At 45.3% G+C, this 20841-nt stretch overlaps 1 protein-coding gene across 1 annotated transcript in view; it reads right to left on the bottom strand.

Annotated features, from left to right (window-relative positions):
- The window catches only part of ABCD2 (ATP binding cassette subfamily D member 2), a 41450-nt gene extending 27444 nt beyond the window's left edge, over positions 1–14006 (bottom strand). Inside the window, exons 1-3 of the mRNA XM_056846102.1 lie at positions 13086–14006; positions 9892–10072; positions 3575–3696 (exon numbers count right to left, since the gene is read on the bottom strand). Of these exons, the coding sequence (XP_056702080.1) occupies positions 3575–3696; positions 9892–10072; positions 13086–14006 (1224 nt within the window). The remainder of the gene's footprint in view (positions 1–3574; positions 3697–9891; positions 10073–13085) is intronic.
- Positions 14007–20841: the final 6835 nt, after the last annotated feature.

The following is a 20841-nucleotide window of genomic DNA, read 5'->3' as shown; positions in this document are numbered from 1 at the left end:
TGTCTAAAGGTAGTATTTACCCACTAAGTCTAAGTATTTAATGCTACTCAGCAGGACAACAGATGGAGCCTAATGTAGTCTTTCCCATGAATGGTTATAATCCGACAATGGAACGCCATGCTAAAATTAAGGTACAGTAGTGCAGAGCTAGCCCACGTACAAGATCTGAAGTGCTTTGTATTGGTGTTTCCCAGAAAGGCTTTCTTCCCAATAGTGCCTGGGATAGTCACAAGGGTCTCCCAAACAACCTCCATGTGCCCCCTTGCGCCAAAGACCTAGCTGGGAGCCTTGAAAACTTCAACACAAATACTTATTTAAAACCACAGAGAATGTCATAATACAGCTCACTACCCTGACTCCAGAGCTCTAATGTGAACATGGCAATCCTGCATGTAGAACTTTTGGATTCATTCTTAACTACCAGGGACAAAATTGTGAATCAAAGAGAAATGCTACATGTCACATTGTGGCTGTAGAACGTGAAATCTGAACCCTGACCCTACTAAGGAGTTCAGGAAGCCTCAGGCATAAAACTCAAGGGCCTAAAACTCTAAATGAACATCAGAACATGCATTCCAGTGCTGACATTATCTCTCCATCCTGCCTTGCTTCTGTCATTCCTTCACCCTGCCTTGCTTCTATCATTCCAAATTCATGTTTGAATTTGAAGAAGCGGTAACAGAAGCAAAGAAGACTTTCTTCTCTGCCACCATTGCTCAATTGTTTAAAGCTGTTCATGACTTGATAAGTCTGACTCTGCCAGCCATGAAACTCTGGCCCCCAGCTGTGATGTTTTTGCAAGGTTCTTTGCTGAAAAAAATCTCTTATCCGTTCTGACTTTAAGGCCCAGTTGAGCACAGTTCCAGTACCTGAGGTATCAGAAGAGCCTACTTGTCCTTTTGTTATGAATAATTTCAGATTATCTATGGATGCTGGTATCTTTGGAAGTGTGAGGGTCACCATATGCTCCGGATCCATGCCCATCCTGGCTTTTAAAATCTTGCTGGGAAAAGGTATTGGAGCTATCAGTGAAGATCAGCTATTAATCCCTGATTGAAGAGGCTCTTCTTAGACCTTTGAAAGAGGCAATTATTTGTTCAAAAAAACCTTCATTGGCTAGGGATGAGGTGCCCAATCTCCAATTTACCTTTCCTAGGGAAGGTGCTAGAGCATGTGGTGGCTTCCTAGATTACACATCTGTCCGTGACCTATTTCAATCTGGTTTCAGGCCTAGGTTTGGTACCGACATGGCTTTAGTTGCACTGGTGGATGAGCTTTGTTTAAAGTTGGACTGGGGACAATCTTCCTTGTTGATATTGTTGGACCTCTCAGCAGCCTTTGACACAGTTGACCACTGTATTGTTATCCACTGGCTTGAATATGGAGTTGGTAATAAGGACATAGGCGGACACAAAGAGTCTCCATCAGTGGTGCAGAATCAAATGGCTGGAATTTCCCTTGTGGGGAATTCTCTCACCCATGCTCTTTAATACATATATGAGGCAGCTGAATGGAGATTTTCCGGAGCTTTGGGGTTGGGTGTCATCAATATGCAGATGATACCCAGTTCTATATTTCATTATCCAAGCCTCCAGATGTATCCCTCTTGGTTCTGAACTGGTGCTTTGAGGCTGTGGTCAGATGGTTAAGGCAGAACAAACTGAAACTGAATCCAGACGAGACAGAGGTAGTGCTGGTTGGGAAAGCTTGATATTCTCGAGGGATTGAATCTACTTGTCCTAGGTGGGGTGTCACTGGTTTTTCAGAGCAAGTTAAGAGCTTGGGGTGGCTGCCTTGCTGTTTGAAAAGCAGGCTGGCATGGCAGCAATGGGGGCCTTCTATCAGCTGTATCTGATTCCCCAACTCTCTCATTATCTAGACTTAGCTGATCTGGCCATGTTGATCCATACGTCTGTAATCTCACAGTTGGATTAATGCGATGTGCTCTATGAAATTACAACTGGTCCAGAATGCGGCAACATGACTACTGTCAGAGACTAGCCACTGGGAACATGTTGTCCATTTTAAAACAGCTACATTGGCTGCCAGGGTGTTTCCAAGTTCAATTCAGCATTCTGGTTGTGACATTTAAAGCCCTTCATGACCTGGAATTCACATATTTGAAGGACTGTCTTCTTCCTTATGTCCCTGTGTGCCAACTACAGTCATCAGGCAGCCATCTGTTGGCTACCCCACCACCCCTTAGGATGGCCCATCTGGCATCAATTGGAGCTCTGGAATGACCTCCCTGAACAGGTGATTTCCCCCCCACACCCTGAGAGCTTCAGGAAACGCTGCAAGACCTGTCTGTTTGTCAGGGCTTTTGAGGGGGTTTGAATGGCAGGCATCTTTTAAGGTGAGGGAGGTGGGAGAGATTTGGGGTTTGTTGTTTTATTTTTGGTTTTAACAGAAAATGATTTTAAGCATTATCATAAGCCATCCTGACCCATGAGGAAAGGTGGGATATAAATGTTTTATATAAATAAATAAAATATCTGTCTGGTATGGTCTGGATTCCGGCACATGCAGAAATACCCTTTTAAGGCATGGCTAGAGTTGGTGTGAGACGCTGACATTTCCTTCAAATGTTTACATTTAAAATTAAGATCAAGGATCCACTTGCCTTTTACCCTAACTTGCCCAGCTTCAAATAACCATTCTGTCAGATGCATATGAGTTGGGTGGTTTGGGCTGGGCAGGCAGTTAATATATTGCTACTTCAGAAAAGGGAAAAATGTTTTGCAATACAATTTGTATATGTATTGTATTACATAAAATACCACTGAGTTCATTATGAATAAATAATAACCAATACTATGGCCACACTTTTCATAATCCAGGAGTGACAACCTGGGAGTTAGAAATTTAAAACTACTCAGGAAATACCACAAATACCTCTGGGGTTTGTAGACTCCACCATCAACCTAATATTGAAATGTTACCTACACTTAGCAATAACTGGTCCAATTCTCTATTCTTTTCTCCCCAGAAACACCTACACAATTTACCAACTACATTTAATCTAAACAACATAAATAGGAGCATCACATAGGAAGGTGTAAGTGGCAGATCTTGCCACATTGTAAGCCCTGTTCAGTCATTCTGCTTGACTGAATGGGACAAACATTGCTACGTGTGATCCTCCTGATATGTGCTATCGCCGTTTCTTCTGAAAGCAGCAACATGCATATATTCCAGCTTCAGAACAAGTGTACTGAGATGGTAAATTCACGTTTTCCCCTTTCAGTGAAAAAGGGTGAATTACACATATAAGGAGGATTGCATATAGTGTATTTGTTCCATGTGTGGGGTGTTACAGTGCCAAAAACATGACATATGAAAAAGGCTTTACTCTAGATCTGATTATATCTCAGAAACACCTAAATTTATGGTTGTTATGAGGTATTCAAACAACAGTCAAAGGAGTTCTTTCAGTATGTTCATTTTTGCAATTTAATGTCGAATGCTTGAAGCCTGCCATGAACCTGAGCGTAGCACTTTTTAATTTCCTATATTATTTTAACATTTCTGTTGTTAAACCCTTTCCATCATCACAAACAAATCAACCCAGTACCTCTTTGTAAGATGACATAATCCGTTCAATGGCATCCGCTCCAGAGGCCAGTAAATTTCGGGAAGTAGTAAAGGCTTCCGTTCGCTCACTGACCATTGCTTGTTTCTGGCCATCTTCTAATTCTAAAAACAACAGAGAAATAATTGAAACCAACAGAATCTTAAGAATATTCTAACACCATGGAATAAAACTTCCTCATAACAAAGGAGCAAAACCAATGCCATAAAAATCAGCTCAAAAGCTCTTAAACAGAATTTCCAAAATCCTCACTCAAAGAAGGCACTGGTAGCTGTAGCAATCAGGAGACTTTTGACAGCGAATACTGCTCCTAGCAAGGAAAAAGGAGCAGATGTCTATATACTCCCTTTCAGCAGTCCTTAAAGACACAAACCCTGTTCAAGCAACCCTAACATCCACACAAGGGGGAACAGTAGAAACCGATTTCACCATCTGAAAGAACAGTCAACACAAGCACTGGTCACAAGCTCTGGGTGGCAAACTGGCCACTTAACTTGCAGGGAGTTCTCGGTGGGTGCTGTCCCAGAGGGCCAGCAGCAGCCAGGCACAAGCAAAACAAAGCCCAGTAGACCTGTCAGTACCACTGGGTTTCCTTCAGCAGCACCCATGATTGGTGGAGGCTCAGCGCTGCCTCCTCCTCCACAGCTGTTGCTTAGTAGCAGTATGGGAAGAGGCAACACTTACTCTAGTGCCATGGCTTGTTTCTAAGCTGAGTGGCCCTTGAGCGTTGGCTTTTATTGCCACAGGGGCTGTTCAGTTTGGGTTGCCTCTGGGCTGCTTTAACTTCCCCCTTTCTGAACCTTTTGCAATCTGTATATTATATTGGCCTGGATCGAGCCAACTTTTTCACTCAATCTCACCCAATTCCCCTCCTTACAACAGTCCATCCCACACGGCTTTTGTCCATGCAGGTCTCAGGAAACTCAGTGCAGCCTCTTTGGGTGGTCAGATGAACCCACTTCCTTCCTCATTCGTGGATCCAACCCACTGACTTTATACCCCCAATCAGTCTGATCATTACTACAGCACTAACAAGTCCCCTAAGGCAAACCTTTTGACTTCCAGCGGTTTACTGACACCAGCGATTAAAAACTTCTCCAATGTTCATTAAAAACTATGCCTCCCTTACAGTTTGGAAATGTAATGAAATAATAAGGCATATATGGGAAAAGAATACTGCTATGTAGGGAATCATTTCACTTTGTCACCAGGTTAGCATATTTGTTTTGTTTCAATTAGTATAATTAAATAAAAGCTTTCTTTCTCATAGCACACATGTTGAAGTCACAACCTTCTGCTAATGTATTTGCAGATAGTTAGCCTGAAAATAACTTTTCTTCGGGATCAAATGAGAGGAGACACAAATGTATTGGCAGGAAAAAAAATTTCCCCTACTAATTCCTGTAAGCAGCAAAATAAGCAAAGTAGTAAAAGTATCATGGTAAGCATTAGGAAAAAAAAATCTATGAGTACATGTTCATATGCAACATATATTTTTCTCAGCTATAAATTCTCTCCTGCATACAACGTACCCCACTGCCAAAAATCTCATGGAACTTGTTACTCTATCGTTCTTTGTGGAATCTCTAGTATTCATGCCTTTAGTATATGTTTTTAAAGCAAAATAAAGTAAGACAAATGTTATTTAAAAGGCCAAGAAAAGGCCTTACCATTAGCAATGATGCAACCCTGCTTGCACACCTATAGGGTTGGATCCTGCAATTCTGTTCCACGCATGGAGGTGTTTTCCTCCCATGCAAAGATGCTTCTACCAACAAAAGAGGATCTTCCATCAATGGAGGAGCCCCTTGTATCTGCAGAAAGCACAGCTGTTAGAAGAACAGAGTGGTAGGAGCCAACACACTTCTACCCCAAACCAGCTTCAGTTGTGCACAGCTAGTCATGTGCAAATTAGTGGCTATGGGTGGAGCAGTATGCCTCCACCCAGTGTTACAGAGCTCAGATGGCCTTTGTGATCAGGCTACACATCTGAAATACATATTAGCTATGCATAGATCAGGATCAATGTTTTACCTCTAGACGTCTAGAGATAACAGCTGTGGTTGCTTCTTGATAAACAGCAGAGTTCAAAGCAAAAATAAATACCAGGCTTGCGGCACCTTAAAAACTAACAAAGTGTTATTTTGGCTCAAGCTGTCTTGAGCTGAGCTCACAGTTCTGAGAAATGTCAAAACGTGTTTCATTGGAAGTTAACGAGAATATACCATGGGGTGTTTCTTACACTTCAATGTTTTTTTTCCTTGCACTTACTCTTAGCTACTTTGCCTACTTCTCTGCTTAAATGAATTACCATGGGGCTCCCCTCACACACAGTGCATCTGTGCCACCTTCTGTTTTATCCTGGAGAAAATATATTTCCATGCAAGAGCAAGGACTTCTGCCCACAGAGTGAAAATTTCACAGCTCCTCCCTTCCCATGGCAGCCCCCCTAAAATGTGTTCCTGTGGAGAGGGGACCCAGAAACAGCTTTGAGGGGCATTTTGGAGTGCTCTGGGAAGAAGGAGCTGCAAAAGCCTTGCTGCTCGGGCAGAGGTCCTTGTGACTGTGGAAACACTATGCTGGATCCAACCCATCATGTTTTCAGAAGTCTCTACAGATGAAATGGCATCATAAGATTGAGATTTATCCCATTTTGCCTCCCTCTCTCTGACATACCTGTCTAGGGACACATCTAAAACAGTGTGCCAAAGATTCCCATGGTAGGTAGCATCCATAAAGATCTTTCAGTCATTCACGGAACATTCACTGTTTCCTTGGGAACTCATGGGACTTAACAGAACTTACATCTTCAGACGAGGGGGCAGAGATTTCTGCTGATTCTTCCCTCTCATCACAGACTCCCAGATTGTCCCCAGTGCTGTTCCCAAGGATCTGCTGACCCCCAGGAACAACAATCAAGGGGCTCAGTGGACTGTCACACCCCTCTATTTCATAGTTCGAGTCTTTTGTATTCCATTCCTTGTCCTTGCTGCATTTCAAAGAAAAATAATTGTTTGTAGTGCTTTATAACATTTGATTGCAAACTGCTCAGAAAGCCTTGCTATGGAGCTGTATGTGTAAAGAATAATAAAATCCTTTGGAAGATTTGTCTGACTGGTCTTTTTCTTATTCATATGCAAGGTCTGATTGCTATATTTTGAAGCAAAGCATGGCTCAAACACAGTCATTTAGAGCTCTTTGCTCGGCCTTATACTAGCTCTCTGCTTGAGCGTGACGTGAGACCGCATGAGTTGATCAGGAGAGTAGGAAGAATAGATGAGACAGGGCAGACCCGTATGCTCAAACTCAAGTTGCATCAAAATGTAAGGGTGGGTGGGAGCTATTTCAAGCAACAAAGTGGTCGAGGTAATGGGTGCTGAATTCTTACTCCATCTGCTGCTTCCCACTCATACAACCTCTCTCATGATTGCATTTCTACCTATTAGGCCTCCAAGACTGAAAGTAAGCTTGGCTGGGAGAAAAATAACCGGGGGGGGGGGTGTGAATTGCAGGAAGACATTCAGAGGCTGGGGTCAGCAACCCCTCTCACCTATACCTTTGTATCTGAAATCTCTCCTCACCCTAGTCTACATTTGAAAAATACCAATCTGTCGTGGTCATACCTAGTTTCATACTCACAGAATTTGTCTATATCTGACAACTGTGTATAGTAATCCTACTTTGGCCACCGCATAGAACCTTACAAATGGGGAACCTGTGAAAACTCAAAAGGGGGGAATATGATTTCCCTATTCCTCTCCCTAGTAATACCTATAGCCTCTCCCCTTTTCTTTGGCCCATCCACATACCTACCTTTTCTGTTCCCCCCCAGCAGCCTCTACCACCCCTTCACACACATACCACCCATCTTCAATTTTCCCTTTTCTTCCTCCTCTCCAGTTCTACCTTTTCTTCCTCCTATCATTTACATTTTAGGTCTGTCTCTCTCCTTCCCCATTCTGACACCAACAGAGGCTTGGAATCCTCAGCAATGCTGACTGCAGGTTGCTTAGCAACCCCTAAAATGGCCACTGAGATCTCACAAGATCTCAGTGGAATACTGAGCATCTGCTTCTCTAAGAAAATTAATTGCTTCTATTATTTGTGGGGTTTTTTAGCATATCTATCTCTGTGTGTGTGTGTATGTATGTATGTGTGTGTGTATATATATAGTATATAGATATACATACACACATACGCAAACCTTGGACATCCCCAGACTTGTAGAAAAAATCTTCGACATCCCCAGACTTGTAGAAAAAAACTTATTTCTGTTTCTGCCCCAACTTTGTGGATTTTTTAATCCCACTCTATGGACCACTTCAGAATTACATATATAATGTTCCTTTACCAAACAATCACTTAAATTTGGCCTTCAACGAAAGCTCAGGTCACACAGACATTGCATGTTTGCAGTCCAAATTGTGTTTTGATATTCACAAATTAACTGGGCATTCCTGGATACAGTTGGTTGCAATTTTCATGATTCAAGTAATGACTGTCCCAGCTGCCATAATCACAGAATATGTCAGCCACCTGTGTCCAGGATCACCTAATTCACACATTATGCTTGCTCATGCAATTGGGAATATTATGGAGTTGGTTTCAAGACTGCTTGTGTTTCAACAACTACAAAAAATTGTTTGATGTGCTGAAGTATTTCCTGAAAACAATCTGTAACAAAGCAGAAATGACATTTCTAGCCATAGTACCAATCATTCTCACAAACTGTTGATGTTAAGTTCTGTCTCAGAACGTATCACTATTAATCTAATGTGCATGAAAAGAAATCAAACCCTTTGGTAATGCTTATAACAATATGAGCATGCTTATAGTGCAGAGTTATACCTTTCAAAGTCAATGGGCTTCAAAGGGTGTAACTCAGTTTAGGATGCACTGACAGAGATGGCTGGGCCCAGATTCAAAGTCTTGCTCAGCCAGAGACTCGCTGGATAGCCTAGGTAAACTTCCTGGAGTCTCAGCTGTAGAAAACACATATACGGGGTTTCATAAACTATTCAACAAGCCTCACATTCATTATTTTTGTTTGGACATAAAAAAGAAAAGTGACTCTCAAACTTAAATCTAAATCTTGTTACTGTTGGTATAAAAAGACTTTCTCAAGACAATCCCCCCCCCCCAGGAATCCTTATCCTCATGGTTTTTAAAACAAAGCTGTCTCCCTTTTTAATGCAGTTTTTTTTAAAACTGTTGATTTCTTGAAAATAATTAATTTAAGAAAAACCTTTTCTAAGATTTTTTTTTTAAGCTGGGAATCCCCTCAAATACATCTGCTTTAATCCAACCCAGATAAGCAGCGCAACCTTAAGAACACTGTCATAGAAGTCAACCCCATGGAACAGATCTGAGTAAGATTCTCAGTAAACCTGCTTAGATATGCTGTCTACGCAGACTGTCTTCAGCGGACGTACAAGGGCATAACTCTGCTCAGGATTTAACTGTTAAAACCCTTTGAAATCAGGGCCATTTTCTATATATTAAAAACCACAACCTAGTTTTGAAAGCTATACATGCAGCTGCACAAGCTAATGTCCCACTGACGTTTAGTAGGGCTTAGAAATAAAGAATTGGCATTGCAATGTACCCTAAACATCTTTCGTGGTTTCAGAAACTATAAGGGCCAAACTACACATTACGTTTTCTGGCAAGTCAGGCTGGGGTTCCCTGGACTTGACCCTTTCCCTGAGGTCACGCAACACCTGCAGGAAAAGGCATCTGAGGTCACACAACACCTGCTGGAAAAGCAGGCCTCCAGTGTGGGAGGAGGAGGAGGGGCCCCGGCCTTCCCCTCCACAACATTTTCCAAGTATTCTGGGCCTGTGCAGCTCCAAAGTTTTGCAACTAACTTCCCACTCAGGCCATTTCAGCTCAGAAAGAGTGAGGGAAAGGTAGGAATCCTTCCCCCTCCCACACCACAGTTGAGCAGAATCAGGTTCCTGAGGAGTTTAAAAATGCACTTCCCCAGAGCTGCTGTGGGACTGCAGGGACAGCAAGTTGAGTCTGGGGAATGCTAACCTGACTTACAAAAAATTGTAACATGTAGTTTGGCCCTAAGGGAACTTGTTTCAAAATACTAGATGCAAGAAGGAGAGGATTATGTATTATTGGGACAATTCTTGATTTACAGTTTTATTGCCCTCCACATATCTCGCAGAGCTACTGAAGCATGCATTTTTAGCCCCTGGACATTGTAGAGTTTCTCCTCCTCCCACACCTATGATAATCCTTCCACAATAAAACTGTCACACAAGCATTTCAAATTAAATAAATGTCATTACCGCCGTCTGCAAATCCCGTTGCTGTGATGATAGGTACAGCCACCATGATCAAACCACTTCCACTCCAGACATATTTCATCAGGAACTGTTCGAGCATGATGTACCATAAACGCTTGGAGAGAATGAGATTCATTTGATCGGCCAGAGCTTTGTAACTTTTCTGGAGTTGGTTCATTTCTACCTACGGTTAGAAATTGTACACGCTTATATGGAATGTTACATTATAGAGACACAGGCAACTTACACAGACGTGCCTAACAAAACTAGATGGATATCAATAGGGCTTATATCCACACAAAAGAGCTGAATGCTTTCAATACATGCCATTTATGCATGGGAGGCCTGCCTTGGATTTGTCTCTCTGGATGCACATTTTCCCCATCCAAATTCTCAAAACTCAACAATAAGCCCCCATGCAGAGTTTTGAGAATTTGGATGGGGAAAATGTGCATCTAGACAGTGGCAAACCCAAAGCAAAACCTCCCGTGCATAAATGGCCACAGTCTCTCACAGAGCGAGCCTATGCATGTCTACTTAGAAGTAAGTCCCATTATGTTCAACGGGACTTGCTGCCAGGTAAGGGCATTCAGGATTGCATCCTTGGAGTCTCAGCTGGTTTATACAGTGTAGTTCCAGTAACAGACCCAGTCTGGGTGATCTGGGAATGACGTTTCCCCTCCCCAAAAGTAGGACGAGGCAGTATCCTCATATCAAGGCTTACCACAAGATGCCAAAATGTGAGTGAAAGAGTGAATCACACTTCTGCTCTGCGTTACGACTGATGCCACTCACAATGGTAGCCTGCAGAGTTGGGCATGGCCAAATAGACAGACTCTCATATGTGGATCTAGGACACCCACGTATACTTTTAAAATGCCATGTGCAAATAGAGGAGGCCACTCGGTTTCAGTTCCTGATTGTGGCCTGCTTCATGAAGATACTGTGAAGATGACTGAGATAAGGGTTGAGAAACACTTAGAAGTGCTATATTTTACTCAGTTCCAGAAGGGTAGCCCTGTGAGTCTGCTGCTGGAAAAATGAACAGGAGCTTCAAAGAATACACTGGAATATATATATTTTTCTTTTTTTAGGGTCCACTGTACTCCTATTTATATTGTATTTATTATCACATCCCTAGCACTATACAATAGACAGGGCTATCTCCCAATAAGTCTATGAGAAAGGTTAAGTTAAGAGGCAGTGCCTGGCCTATGATCACCCAGTAAGGGCCAAGGTTGAGTGGGAATCTTACAGACGTATCCCTAGGAGCAGCACGCTCTAGTTTCATAGGAGCACACTAGTGCACTCTGTCTATGAAAAGCAAATAACACTGAATGAGTACAATAGTGTGGTATACTGGTTAGAGCAGGGAGGGGTGTCAAATTCAATTGTTACGAGGGCCGGATAGGATATAAATGTCATTTCGTCAGGCCAGGCCTCGCCAGCCCAGATTGAGGGGGTGGGGGCATGGCTGCCTCGGCAGGCTCGCGGGCCAGATAAGAGCTCCCAAGGGGCCGGATCCGGCCTGAGCCTTATGTTTGAAACCCCTGGGTTAGAGTGTCAAAACAGAATCCAGATGACCCAAGTTCAAATCTTCACTCTGCCATGGAAGCTTGTGGGTGACCTTGGGCTACTTGCTCGCTCGCTCTCGGCCTAACCTACCACTCAGGGCTTTTGTGAGATGGAGGACAGGAGATGGATGTAAGCCACTTCAGTTTCCCGTTGAGAAAGACAGCATATACATGATGTAAATTAATACATAAATACAAACGTAACTAAGCAACATTATTGGAAAGTGCTGTAGTCATTGGTAGCTTAGCTTCAATGCTTGGAGCTACAGATACTCACTTCTAGGAAATCCAAGTGTCCCATGGAAACCACCGTGGGATGGGAAAAGAGTTGTACAAGAGTGTTAATGCACTCTGGTACTTCTCCTTTCAATGACGCTCCCACAAGAAAGTTCTCAATGGAATTGCTTCCAGAAGCTTTTTATGAAAACGTAATTTGTACAAGGCAAACAATTCTTTCCTAAATAAAAGCAGCTTTCAAATTCATGTAAAACATAAAACCCTAAGCTTGGATTTTAAAATGAATTGTTCAATTTATGTAAGTACAGTTGTTAAGGCACAACACTTAGGCCTGGGCTATTTAAAGACTCCGCAGGGACAGCATCTCTGCCAAGCCACGGCAAAGCAATGTCAAAGGTTGGGGTTGCTGTCCATGTTCAAAGTTTTCTTCAGGCTGAAATCAGCCACTGCTAGATTTTCTGCTTCTTGACTGGAATGAGAACCCCTCTCTTTTAACCTATACATTTAGAAAAATATAAAGTTCTAAAAGAAATGCATGGGGGGGGGGGGGAAATGCCAGTAAATCACCCTGAAGAAGCAAGATGAGTCTAGGAAGCATATTACATTTAAGGTAAGGGAAATCTATGTTTGGGGGAAACTGGAGGTTTATTGTGGATTCACTACCCAGATGGTTGGGAGAGAAAAATCCCATAGGGCTAGAATTGGGGGGGGGGGGGATTAACATGCAATTGCACAGGGCATTTGTTGATTGCAACCCTGAAAATGATTCATGAGGCAGTGAGTAGCTGAGATTATTAGACCCTCTGTAGCCTCAACCAACTATTCCAAAAGAATTCTCACACTTTCTGCAACTGCTAAAAAAGGGAACAGAAATCCATCCTTAGATTGAACCCTAAAGCATGAAGAATGGGTGCTCAGAATGTACACATTTTTGCCTCTCCTTGCCCTAAACATTTTCTGATAAAGGGTTTGGGAGGAAGAAAAAGAAAGCTGCTCTTTGATGGTGCCTCCCTCTGTCAAGCCCCTTCTCCAAAGCCTACAATATGAACAGGTATGGGTGTTCAAGTCTCTCTGGGATGGGGAAAGGGAGGGAGCATTTGTTCCCACATCCAAGAGAGCCGGTAGTGCTACTGAAGCAACCCTGAGGTCCTCTTCTTAGGCCTCCTCCACCGTCTCTTCTGGGGAGGGGCCATGGCTCAGTGGTAGAGCCTCTGCTTGGCATGCAGATGGTCCTAGGTTCAATCCCCGGCATCTCCAGTTAAAGGGACTAGGCAAGTAGGTGATGTGAAAGACCTCTGCCTGAGACCCTGGAAAGCTGCTACCCGTCTTGGATGGACCAGGGGTCCGATTCAGTATGAGGCAGTTTCACGTGCATGTTCCCCTTACCTTGTGCCCTCTGTAGAAGGCAATCTCTTCCACATTGGCAATGATCCGTGCATGGACGTAGCGCAGATAGCCCTTCCTGTGGGCCTCCTCGGCCACCAGCTTGCCAAATTTGGGCGAGCAGGCTTTCAGCACCTTGGCGGTGGCGTAGACCACCAAGCCGGCCAAGAGGGTGGGCCCGATGGGGCTGGCCCCTCGGGACCTGGCCGTCTGGATGAGGGTGTAGGAGGTGAGCAGCACGTCGAGGATGGGCTTGGTGAGGTTGGAGTAGAGGTGGGCCACCGACTGGGAGAACATCATGATGTCCTCGGTGAGCGACTGGTCCGGGTTGGCCAGGCGCCCGTCCATGTTGATCACCTTGTAGTAGGTCTGGTGGGCGAAGTAGGTGCGGTAGGCGTGCTCCACCAGGCGGGTGCGGAAGGCCAGGGCCAGCTTGCACTCCAGGTAGCGGATGGCGCTGTTGACGAAGGTGGCCGGGAGGGCGATGAGCAGCCACTTGATCAGCTGCAGCGCGAAGCTGCGCGGCTTCTTCTCCACGATGCTCTTCACGATCTTGCCGTCCAGGCCGGCCACGTAGATGGAGAGGAAGGTGCGCGAGACCAGCGCCGCCGAGTGCAGGCACAGCCAGCCCGAGTCCCGGCTCGCCAGCTCGGGCAACAGGATCTTGCGCAGCGCCAGCAGCTGCCGGAGAAATTCCGCGTTGGCCGCCGGCGAGGCGCGTTTGGCCGCCGGCCCCGGGCCCCGCAGCGCCACCTCCCGCCCTTCAGCCCGCCGCGGGGCCCCCTGGCAGCCCGCCTGCCCGAGCCGCCGCCACAGCAGCTTCAGCCCGGCCGCCGCCGCCAGCAGGCACGCAGCCTTCTGGGCCGCCCGCGCCCGCGGCTCGCGCCCGGCCGCCGCCGCCGCCGCCGCCAGCACGGGGCTCATGGCTCTGCCGCGGCGCGGCCTCCGCTAGGCCCGGGGCCACCCATCCAGCCGGCTGCCCACAGACGCAGGAGGGCTCGTGCCGCGCCGCCACGACCGGCGCCCGGCTCCCATGCCGCCGCGCGCCGCACCACACCACACCACAAGCCTCTCTCCCTCTCTCTCTCTCTCGCCAGCGCCGCAGCAGGCCCCACCCCTGCCGCCCGCTCATTGGCTGCCAAGCCCGGGGAAAGAGCTTTGCGGGAGGCTGGCGGCCGGCGGAGGGGGCAGCTCAAGCCCCGCCCCCCTGGCGACCTCCTGCAGGGTTAGAAGCCCCGGGGGCACGGCGGAGGGATTCCGACCCTGCAATGCGGGGCGGCGGGGGATGCCGGAGAGGGCCCGGTGAGTACCCACCCACCCATGAATGCTGCAGTTAGTCTATCGGTAGGGTGGCCAACCTCCAGGGAGTAGCAGATCTCCTGCTGTTGCAACTGATCTCCAGGCGACAGAGATCAGTTCCCCTGGAGAAAACGGCCGCCTTGGCCATTGGACTCTATGGCATTGAAGTCCCTCCCCTCCCCAAGCCCCGCCCTCCTCAGGCTCCGCCCCCAAAACCTCCCACCATTGGCGAAAAGGGACCTGGCAGCCCTATCGATCAAGATAATTCACAGTGGGTAGCCGTGTTAGTCTGTTTGCAGTAGTCAAAAAGGGCAAGAGTCCAGTAGCACCTTAAAGACTAACAAAAATATTTTCTGGTAGGGTATGAGCTTTCGTGAGCCACAGCTGAAGAAGTGAGCTGTGGCTCACGAAAGCTTATACCCTACCAGAAAATATTTTTGTTAGTCTTTAAGGTGCTACTGGACTATCGATCAAGGTCAGTCTTGCCTGCTCTGACTGGCGGCTGATCTCCCAATTCTCAGGCAGTGGTGTTTCACAGAGCCTTATAAGCAGTGGCGGACTGGCCATTGCGTTAGCTTGCCCGATGGCAAGTGGGCCCCTGATGAAGTGGGGCCCTTAAACATTAGACAATATGTTAAGAATAAAAATTAATAAAAATTAAATGATAGCCTTATAGTTGTGGGTGGGACCCCTTTGTCCCCTGGCAACCAATATTTTTAGACCCAGTCCACCACTGCTTATAAATGGAGTTGCCCGGGATTGAACCTGAGATCTTCGGCAGGCAGAGCCAATCTTTTACCACGTGGTTCTTCTCGAAAAAGAGGCTCCTTGAACCTATGATGATGCTTTATGCCAAGTCAGTCTATCCAGGTGGGTATTATCTATTTGTACAGGCAGCAGCTTTCCAGGGTGTAGCAGTCTTTCACATCACCTATGGTTTAGTCCTTTTTACTGGAGATGCTGGGGGTTGAACCTGAGATCTTCTCCTCTGGCTTGGACCATTGCACACAACAGAACCCTTTTCCTGGCACTACTATACAACTGTGATGGACACCTTGATCCCCCAAACACTGACTTCCACACATCCCAACATGCTTCCATCAATCATCCCAATCATACTGTACAATCCAATGGCTCTACCTAAGCGTCTCCTCACAACCACCTTTGTTCCCATTTCTAGGACAGGGACCCAAAGGATTTACAAGAAGAATGCTTGAGATTAGAGTACCCACCCAATGGAGTGAAGAAACAGGCTGATGAGGTTAGACTTGGACCCAGAAATAGCCACTACAAGACAGGCCCAAAGGAGATCACAGTAGATCACAAGGGCACAAACCAGTGTACAAGCTTTCAAGCTCTCCAGAACTCTTCATCAAGTTGGATTTTTTTAGGGAGTATGTGAAAAGATGACTCAGGTACTCTTCTTGCAAGTATCCTGTGTGAAATGTTGAACAGACTTAAGACAGTGCTGGTGTCAGATTACATCTTTGGTCTTCTGGGCAGAAGCAGTACAAAATGGAAGCATCCTGGTTGGAAGCCAGCAGTTGATCAAATGTCTCTTTAGCACCAGATGGGGACACACAGATCACCATTTTAAATCTTCATACCTGCTCAGCATCTCACATGAGGTGCTTAGAACATAAGAAAGGCCCTACTGGATCAGACCAAGGCCCATCAAGTCCAGCAGTCTGTTCACACAGTGGGCAACTAGGTGCCTCTAGGAAGCCCACAAACAAGACGACTGCAGCAGCATTATCCTGCCTGTGTTCCACCGCACCAAATATAATAGGCATGCGCCTCTGATACTAGAGAGAATAGGTATGCAGCATGACTAGTATCCATTTTAACTAATAGCCATGAATACCCCTTTCCTCCATGAATACTCCCCTCTTAAAGCCTTCCAAGTTGGCAGCCATCACCACATCCTGGGGCAGGGAGTTCCACAATTTAACTATGCGTTGTGTGAAAAAATACTTCCTTTTATCTGTTTTGAATCTCTCACCCTCCAGCTTCAACAGATGACCTCACGTTCTAGTATTATGGGAGAGGGAGAAAAACTTCTCCCTGTCCACTCTCTCCAAACCATGCATAATTTATAGACCTCTATCATGTCACCCCTTAGCCGCCTTCTTTCCAAGCTAAACAGCCTTAAGTGTCTTAACTGCTCCCCATAGGACAGTTGCTCTAGTCCCCTAATCATTTTGGTTGCTCTTTTCTGCACCTTCTCAAGCTCTGTAATATCTTTTTTTAGGTGCAGTGACCAGAACTGTACACACTATTCCAAGTGTGGTCTCACCATAGATTTGTACAAGGGCAGTATGATATCAGCAGTTTTATTCTCTATTCCTCGTCTAATTATGGCCAGTATGGAATTTGCCTTTTTTTACAGCAGCCACACACTGGGTTGACATCTTCATTGAGTATGCTTGCAAGAGAAGGCTTTAAAATCATGGCTTCAAACATATTTATGTTTTTCTTCCCTCCCCCAAATCCAGTCTGATGAAGAGTTCTGGAGAACTTGAAATAAGAGGGTTATGTGTTAATAGTTATCACCAAAGAAGCCCCTGTGTGTTTACTGGCACATTTATTCTGACACTAGATGACATAATACACACCTCTATTCTTGTTAAGATAGGACTTACCTCATCAGGGGCCGTGGGTGTGTCCCAAAGGTCTACTAGGGGGATGCTGTTACCTCCCAGCTCCCCTCCTTGTAGTAGCCTACCTGGATCTGGGTGGGACAGGGCTTGCTACTTTGTGGGATATTGCTGGTACCTGGAGATCCTTAAGATAGCTGACTCCATGGCCTTTGCAGCAAGGGAGCTATATTAAAGGCCTCTGCTTCATACTGGCTACTTTTGGGAGCTCTGCTTCACTCCTCTGCTGCTCCTTCAGTCTCTGTTTCCTTCTGGCAATTTCTTTATATAGATGGCTGCTGATCCATTTCTGGTTGCCACAGGAGAAGCTCCAGTGTCCCCAGTGGAGCCTTGCTGAGCAGTGTGCCACACAGAGATTTAACACAATAAGCACACTTACCAGAGAGTCATACGCATGTTTATTAGAGAGGAAACCTCACTGAATTTAATGGGACTTTTGAATAAACAAGCATTGAGTCATGCACACACATGGGTGTACGTGTGGTGGTATGCTGTGCCATTCTGGGGTTTTATGTACTTTAACTACTCACTTATCTGTGTTCAACCATCCCATAAGGATAATAGGTTAAATGAGAAAGTTGACAATTTGCTACTAAAAACAAACACAGAGAATGTGTGTGCTCCAAGGACAAATATCTAGGAAAATGTAAAAGAAATAAAAGTATATTGAATAATTAGTACTTCATCCAAAAAGTAAAATGTATCTTCTCCTTTCTCTCTCTCTTTCTGTCTCTGAATACAGTTGGATATTGATTTAATTATTTCCTTCCGATTTTCTTGATGCACTCTTTTTTATACTTTACAAAGTGCCTATTTTGGCTGGTTCAGCTTTATTTTTTTTTAACCCAAGGTTTCCAAAGTGAGAGGAAGGCCTTCATAAGGACTCTCTGCCTAGAGTACTCTGTGTTGGGAGGGGAGCCTTTGTTTTAATACAGCAGTTCTCTTGCATGGGGACTTTCTTTTCTTAGGTCTCATGCTGTCACCAAGGGGGTCCTGGACCTGAAGAAAATGAAGACTACAGAGTAAGTTGCAGCTCTAGGTTGGGTAGACCAACTGAAGAGCCCATTTGTGAAGGATTCAAACTCAGCTGTAGAACTCATGCCCTGTATTAAAAGATCCCTGGTTGCACTCCTGTATCTCCAGCTAACTAGTGAAGCTGGGAAGTATCTTGAGCAGAGAACCGGGAGAGCTTGTCCCAGCCAGAACAGATGACAGCTGTGTCGGGCAAGATGAATCATTGCTCTGACTTCCTTGTGCTGTATCGACTGTGCTGAAGGGAGAATGAAGCAGCAATATCCAATTATTTGCAGGCTTTCTGCCTTTCTGGGCTGCATACCAAATATATGTGTGTGTGTATTTGTGCAGATTTGGAAGCCTTGTGCCTTTTTTAACTCTACCTAGTATGTGCAAGAATATCCCTGTTGGAATTGCTTCTGAGGACTGAGCATTATTCTCAGTTCATATTTGCAATCCACAGTTGTTTTCATTTTGTTCATTATTACATCCATTCATTTCCCCATTGTTTCAGTGCAAAACACATACAATTAGGCTGTGACTTGTTTTCCATCCCATTTAGATGAAATCTTCAGGGCTTGTATTATTGATTGAAGGGGCCTTGCCTGCCAAGTGCCAGTCAGATAAGAGAAAGAGTCCCCTTTTTTTTAGGCAAGGAAAATGCTCCCGCTTAGACAGCAAAGGATGACACAGGACAGACCACTGGCAGCCTAAACTGGATAGTACATCACCACAGTTGCCCGAGTGGGATGCTGGCTCTGTCCCATCTGCCATCCCTACAGTCCATGCCCTTTGGGAAGTAATGATGGCATTTCTGGGGATGCTGATTTGGCTACTGGGATACCTGGTGGTGGAGCTTCTACAGCAGGCCCAGCCCTTATGCCACAGTGCAGCTCTCTTCAAAATCATGAGCAGGCACTCAGAGGAAACCCTCTAGGTTTTGTCCCAGGAGATGGGATTGGCAGCACTCGTAAAACCTTTGAAGGATTTCAGGATGTGAACCAGATGTGCCGTGGCATCCCACTTTCCACAGTTCAGTGGGACCTGGATGCTCTCCTCACATCCGTGGCCACTTCAAAAGGACCTTCTGCTGCTCCTCCAGCCTTTCCATCCTCAGTTCCACTTCATACTTGCCATCATGCACGACTTAGCAACATAGCATGCCCATCGCTGCCCACCGATACTGACTGCCCTTCACAGTTCTGTCAATGCCCTATGATCTTTGTGCCTGTCTTGATCAGATCACTAGTGCCAGCTTTTACTCTCATGTCTAAGGCCTCCCTCACTGCAAAGCAAAGTATATCAGAATCCATGGATGATGGGAAGACTAACCACCTTGGTTAGAACAGAAGAACCTAAGAAAAGCCATGCTGGATCAGACCAAGGCCCATCAAGTCCAGCAGTCTGTTCACACAGTGGCCAACCAGATGCCTCTAGGAAGCCCCCAAACAAGGCAACTGCAGCAGCACCATCCTGCCTGTGTTCTACAACACCTAAGATAATAGGCATGCTCCTCTGATCCTGGAGAGAATAGGTATGCATCATGACTAGCATCCATTTTAACTAGTAGCCATGAATACCCCTCTCTTCCATGAACATGTCCACTCCCCTCTAAAAGCCATTCAAGTTAGAAGTCATCACCACATCCTGGAGCAAGGAGTTCCACAATTAAACTATGCGTTGTGTGAAGAAATACTTCATTTTATCAGTTTAAATCTGCTTCCACAGGGAGGTTTTTCTTTGTTTTGGTGTTCAGACTGGAGTGCTCCTTTTGGAGCATCCATACAACATTGTTCTCTACTCATGTTGCAGCCGTTCATTCCCTGTCCTCATTCCCTGTACTCTCTTCTCCAAACCTGCTTTGCTGTGATCTTTTTTTGAAAGTGCAGTTCCAGCACACCACACTGTCTAGGCAGAAAATCATGCATTGAGAAAGGTCCTGCTATTTTCGGCTAATGCCATTTTCCTTCTGTTATCTCCTTGTGGCTGCCATTTTCCTTACCATGTATTCAGGCCTTTTTTAATTTAAAGAAATCAGTAATTGCCATAGGACCATACCATTTAACATTTCTTAAAAGGAAAACACTCAAAAAGTCCTTGGGTGATGCAGCGGGGGAGGGATCACAGAAAATTGCTGCTGATGGAGGAACTTTAAAACCCATCTTGTGTGGTTGCCAGTGTGTGTACTTCTACATCTGAGGCAGCAATGATTGCAAAACAGAGAAGTTTTTTTTCAAACAGATGCAGCCTTGGCCATGTGGCTGATGCTATTTTTTACGACAAATTCTTGCCTGATTCTGCTCCTTCACAGCCACTCTTCTACCATGCAGTTCATGGCAGTGAGGATATAAGTAGAGATATGACTCTCGTCAAGAAACTGGATATGGAACATGGTCCACCTGCACACCGCCACCCGCTTCCATCTAAAGCTAGTGTGATGGAACGTAACAGAGCTCAGTTAAGAGACAGCTCCCCCCGCCTTGCTTCTCCCACATCCAAAACTCCCCTTTCCTTGCCACCACTACATATCAACCTCCATGATAAAATGCTTAAAATAAAAAAACAAGAAATAAAAATAATATCTAAAATAGGTAAAATAAAATATATAAACCAGATAAAATATAAATAGATAAACACTCTGCTCGCACTGCCTGCACTCCAACCTAAAACCCTTTCAATTAAGCAAGGGAGGTGGAAGGGAAAGTCGCTAGTGTGATGCAGCAGTTAGAGGGTTGGACTAGGATCTAGTGACCCAGGTCAAATCCCCATTCTGCCATGGAAGTTTATTG

The sequence above is a fragment of the Euleptes europaea genome, chromosome 3 (genome assembly GCF_029931775.1).
Source record: "Euleptes europaea isolate rEulEur1 chromosome 3, rEulEur1.hap1, whole genome shotgun sequence".
In the NCBI taxonomy this organism is placed as follows: Eukaryota; Metazoa; Chordata; class Lepidosauria; order Squamata; family Sphaerodactylidae; genus Euleptes; species Euleptes europaea.
Note: the sequence above shows the minus strand (reverse complement) of the source record. Positions and strands in the feature narration are given on the sequence as shown.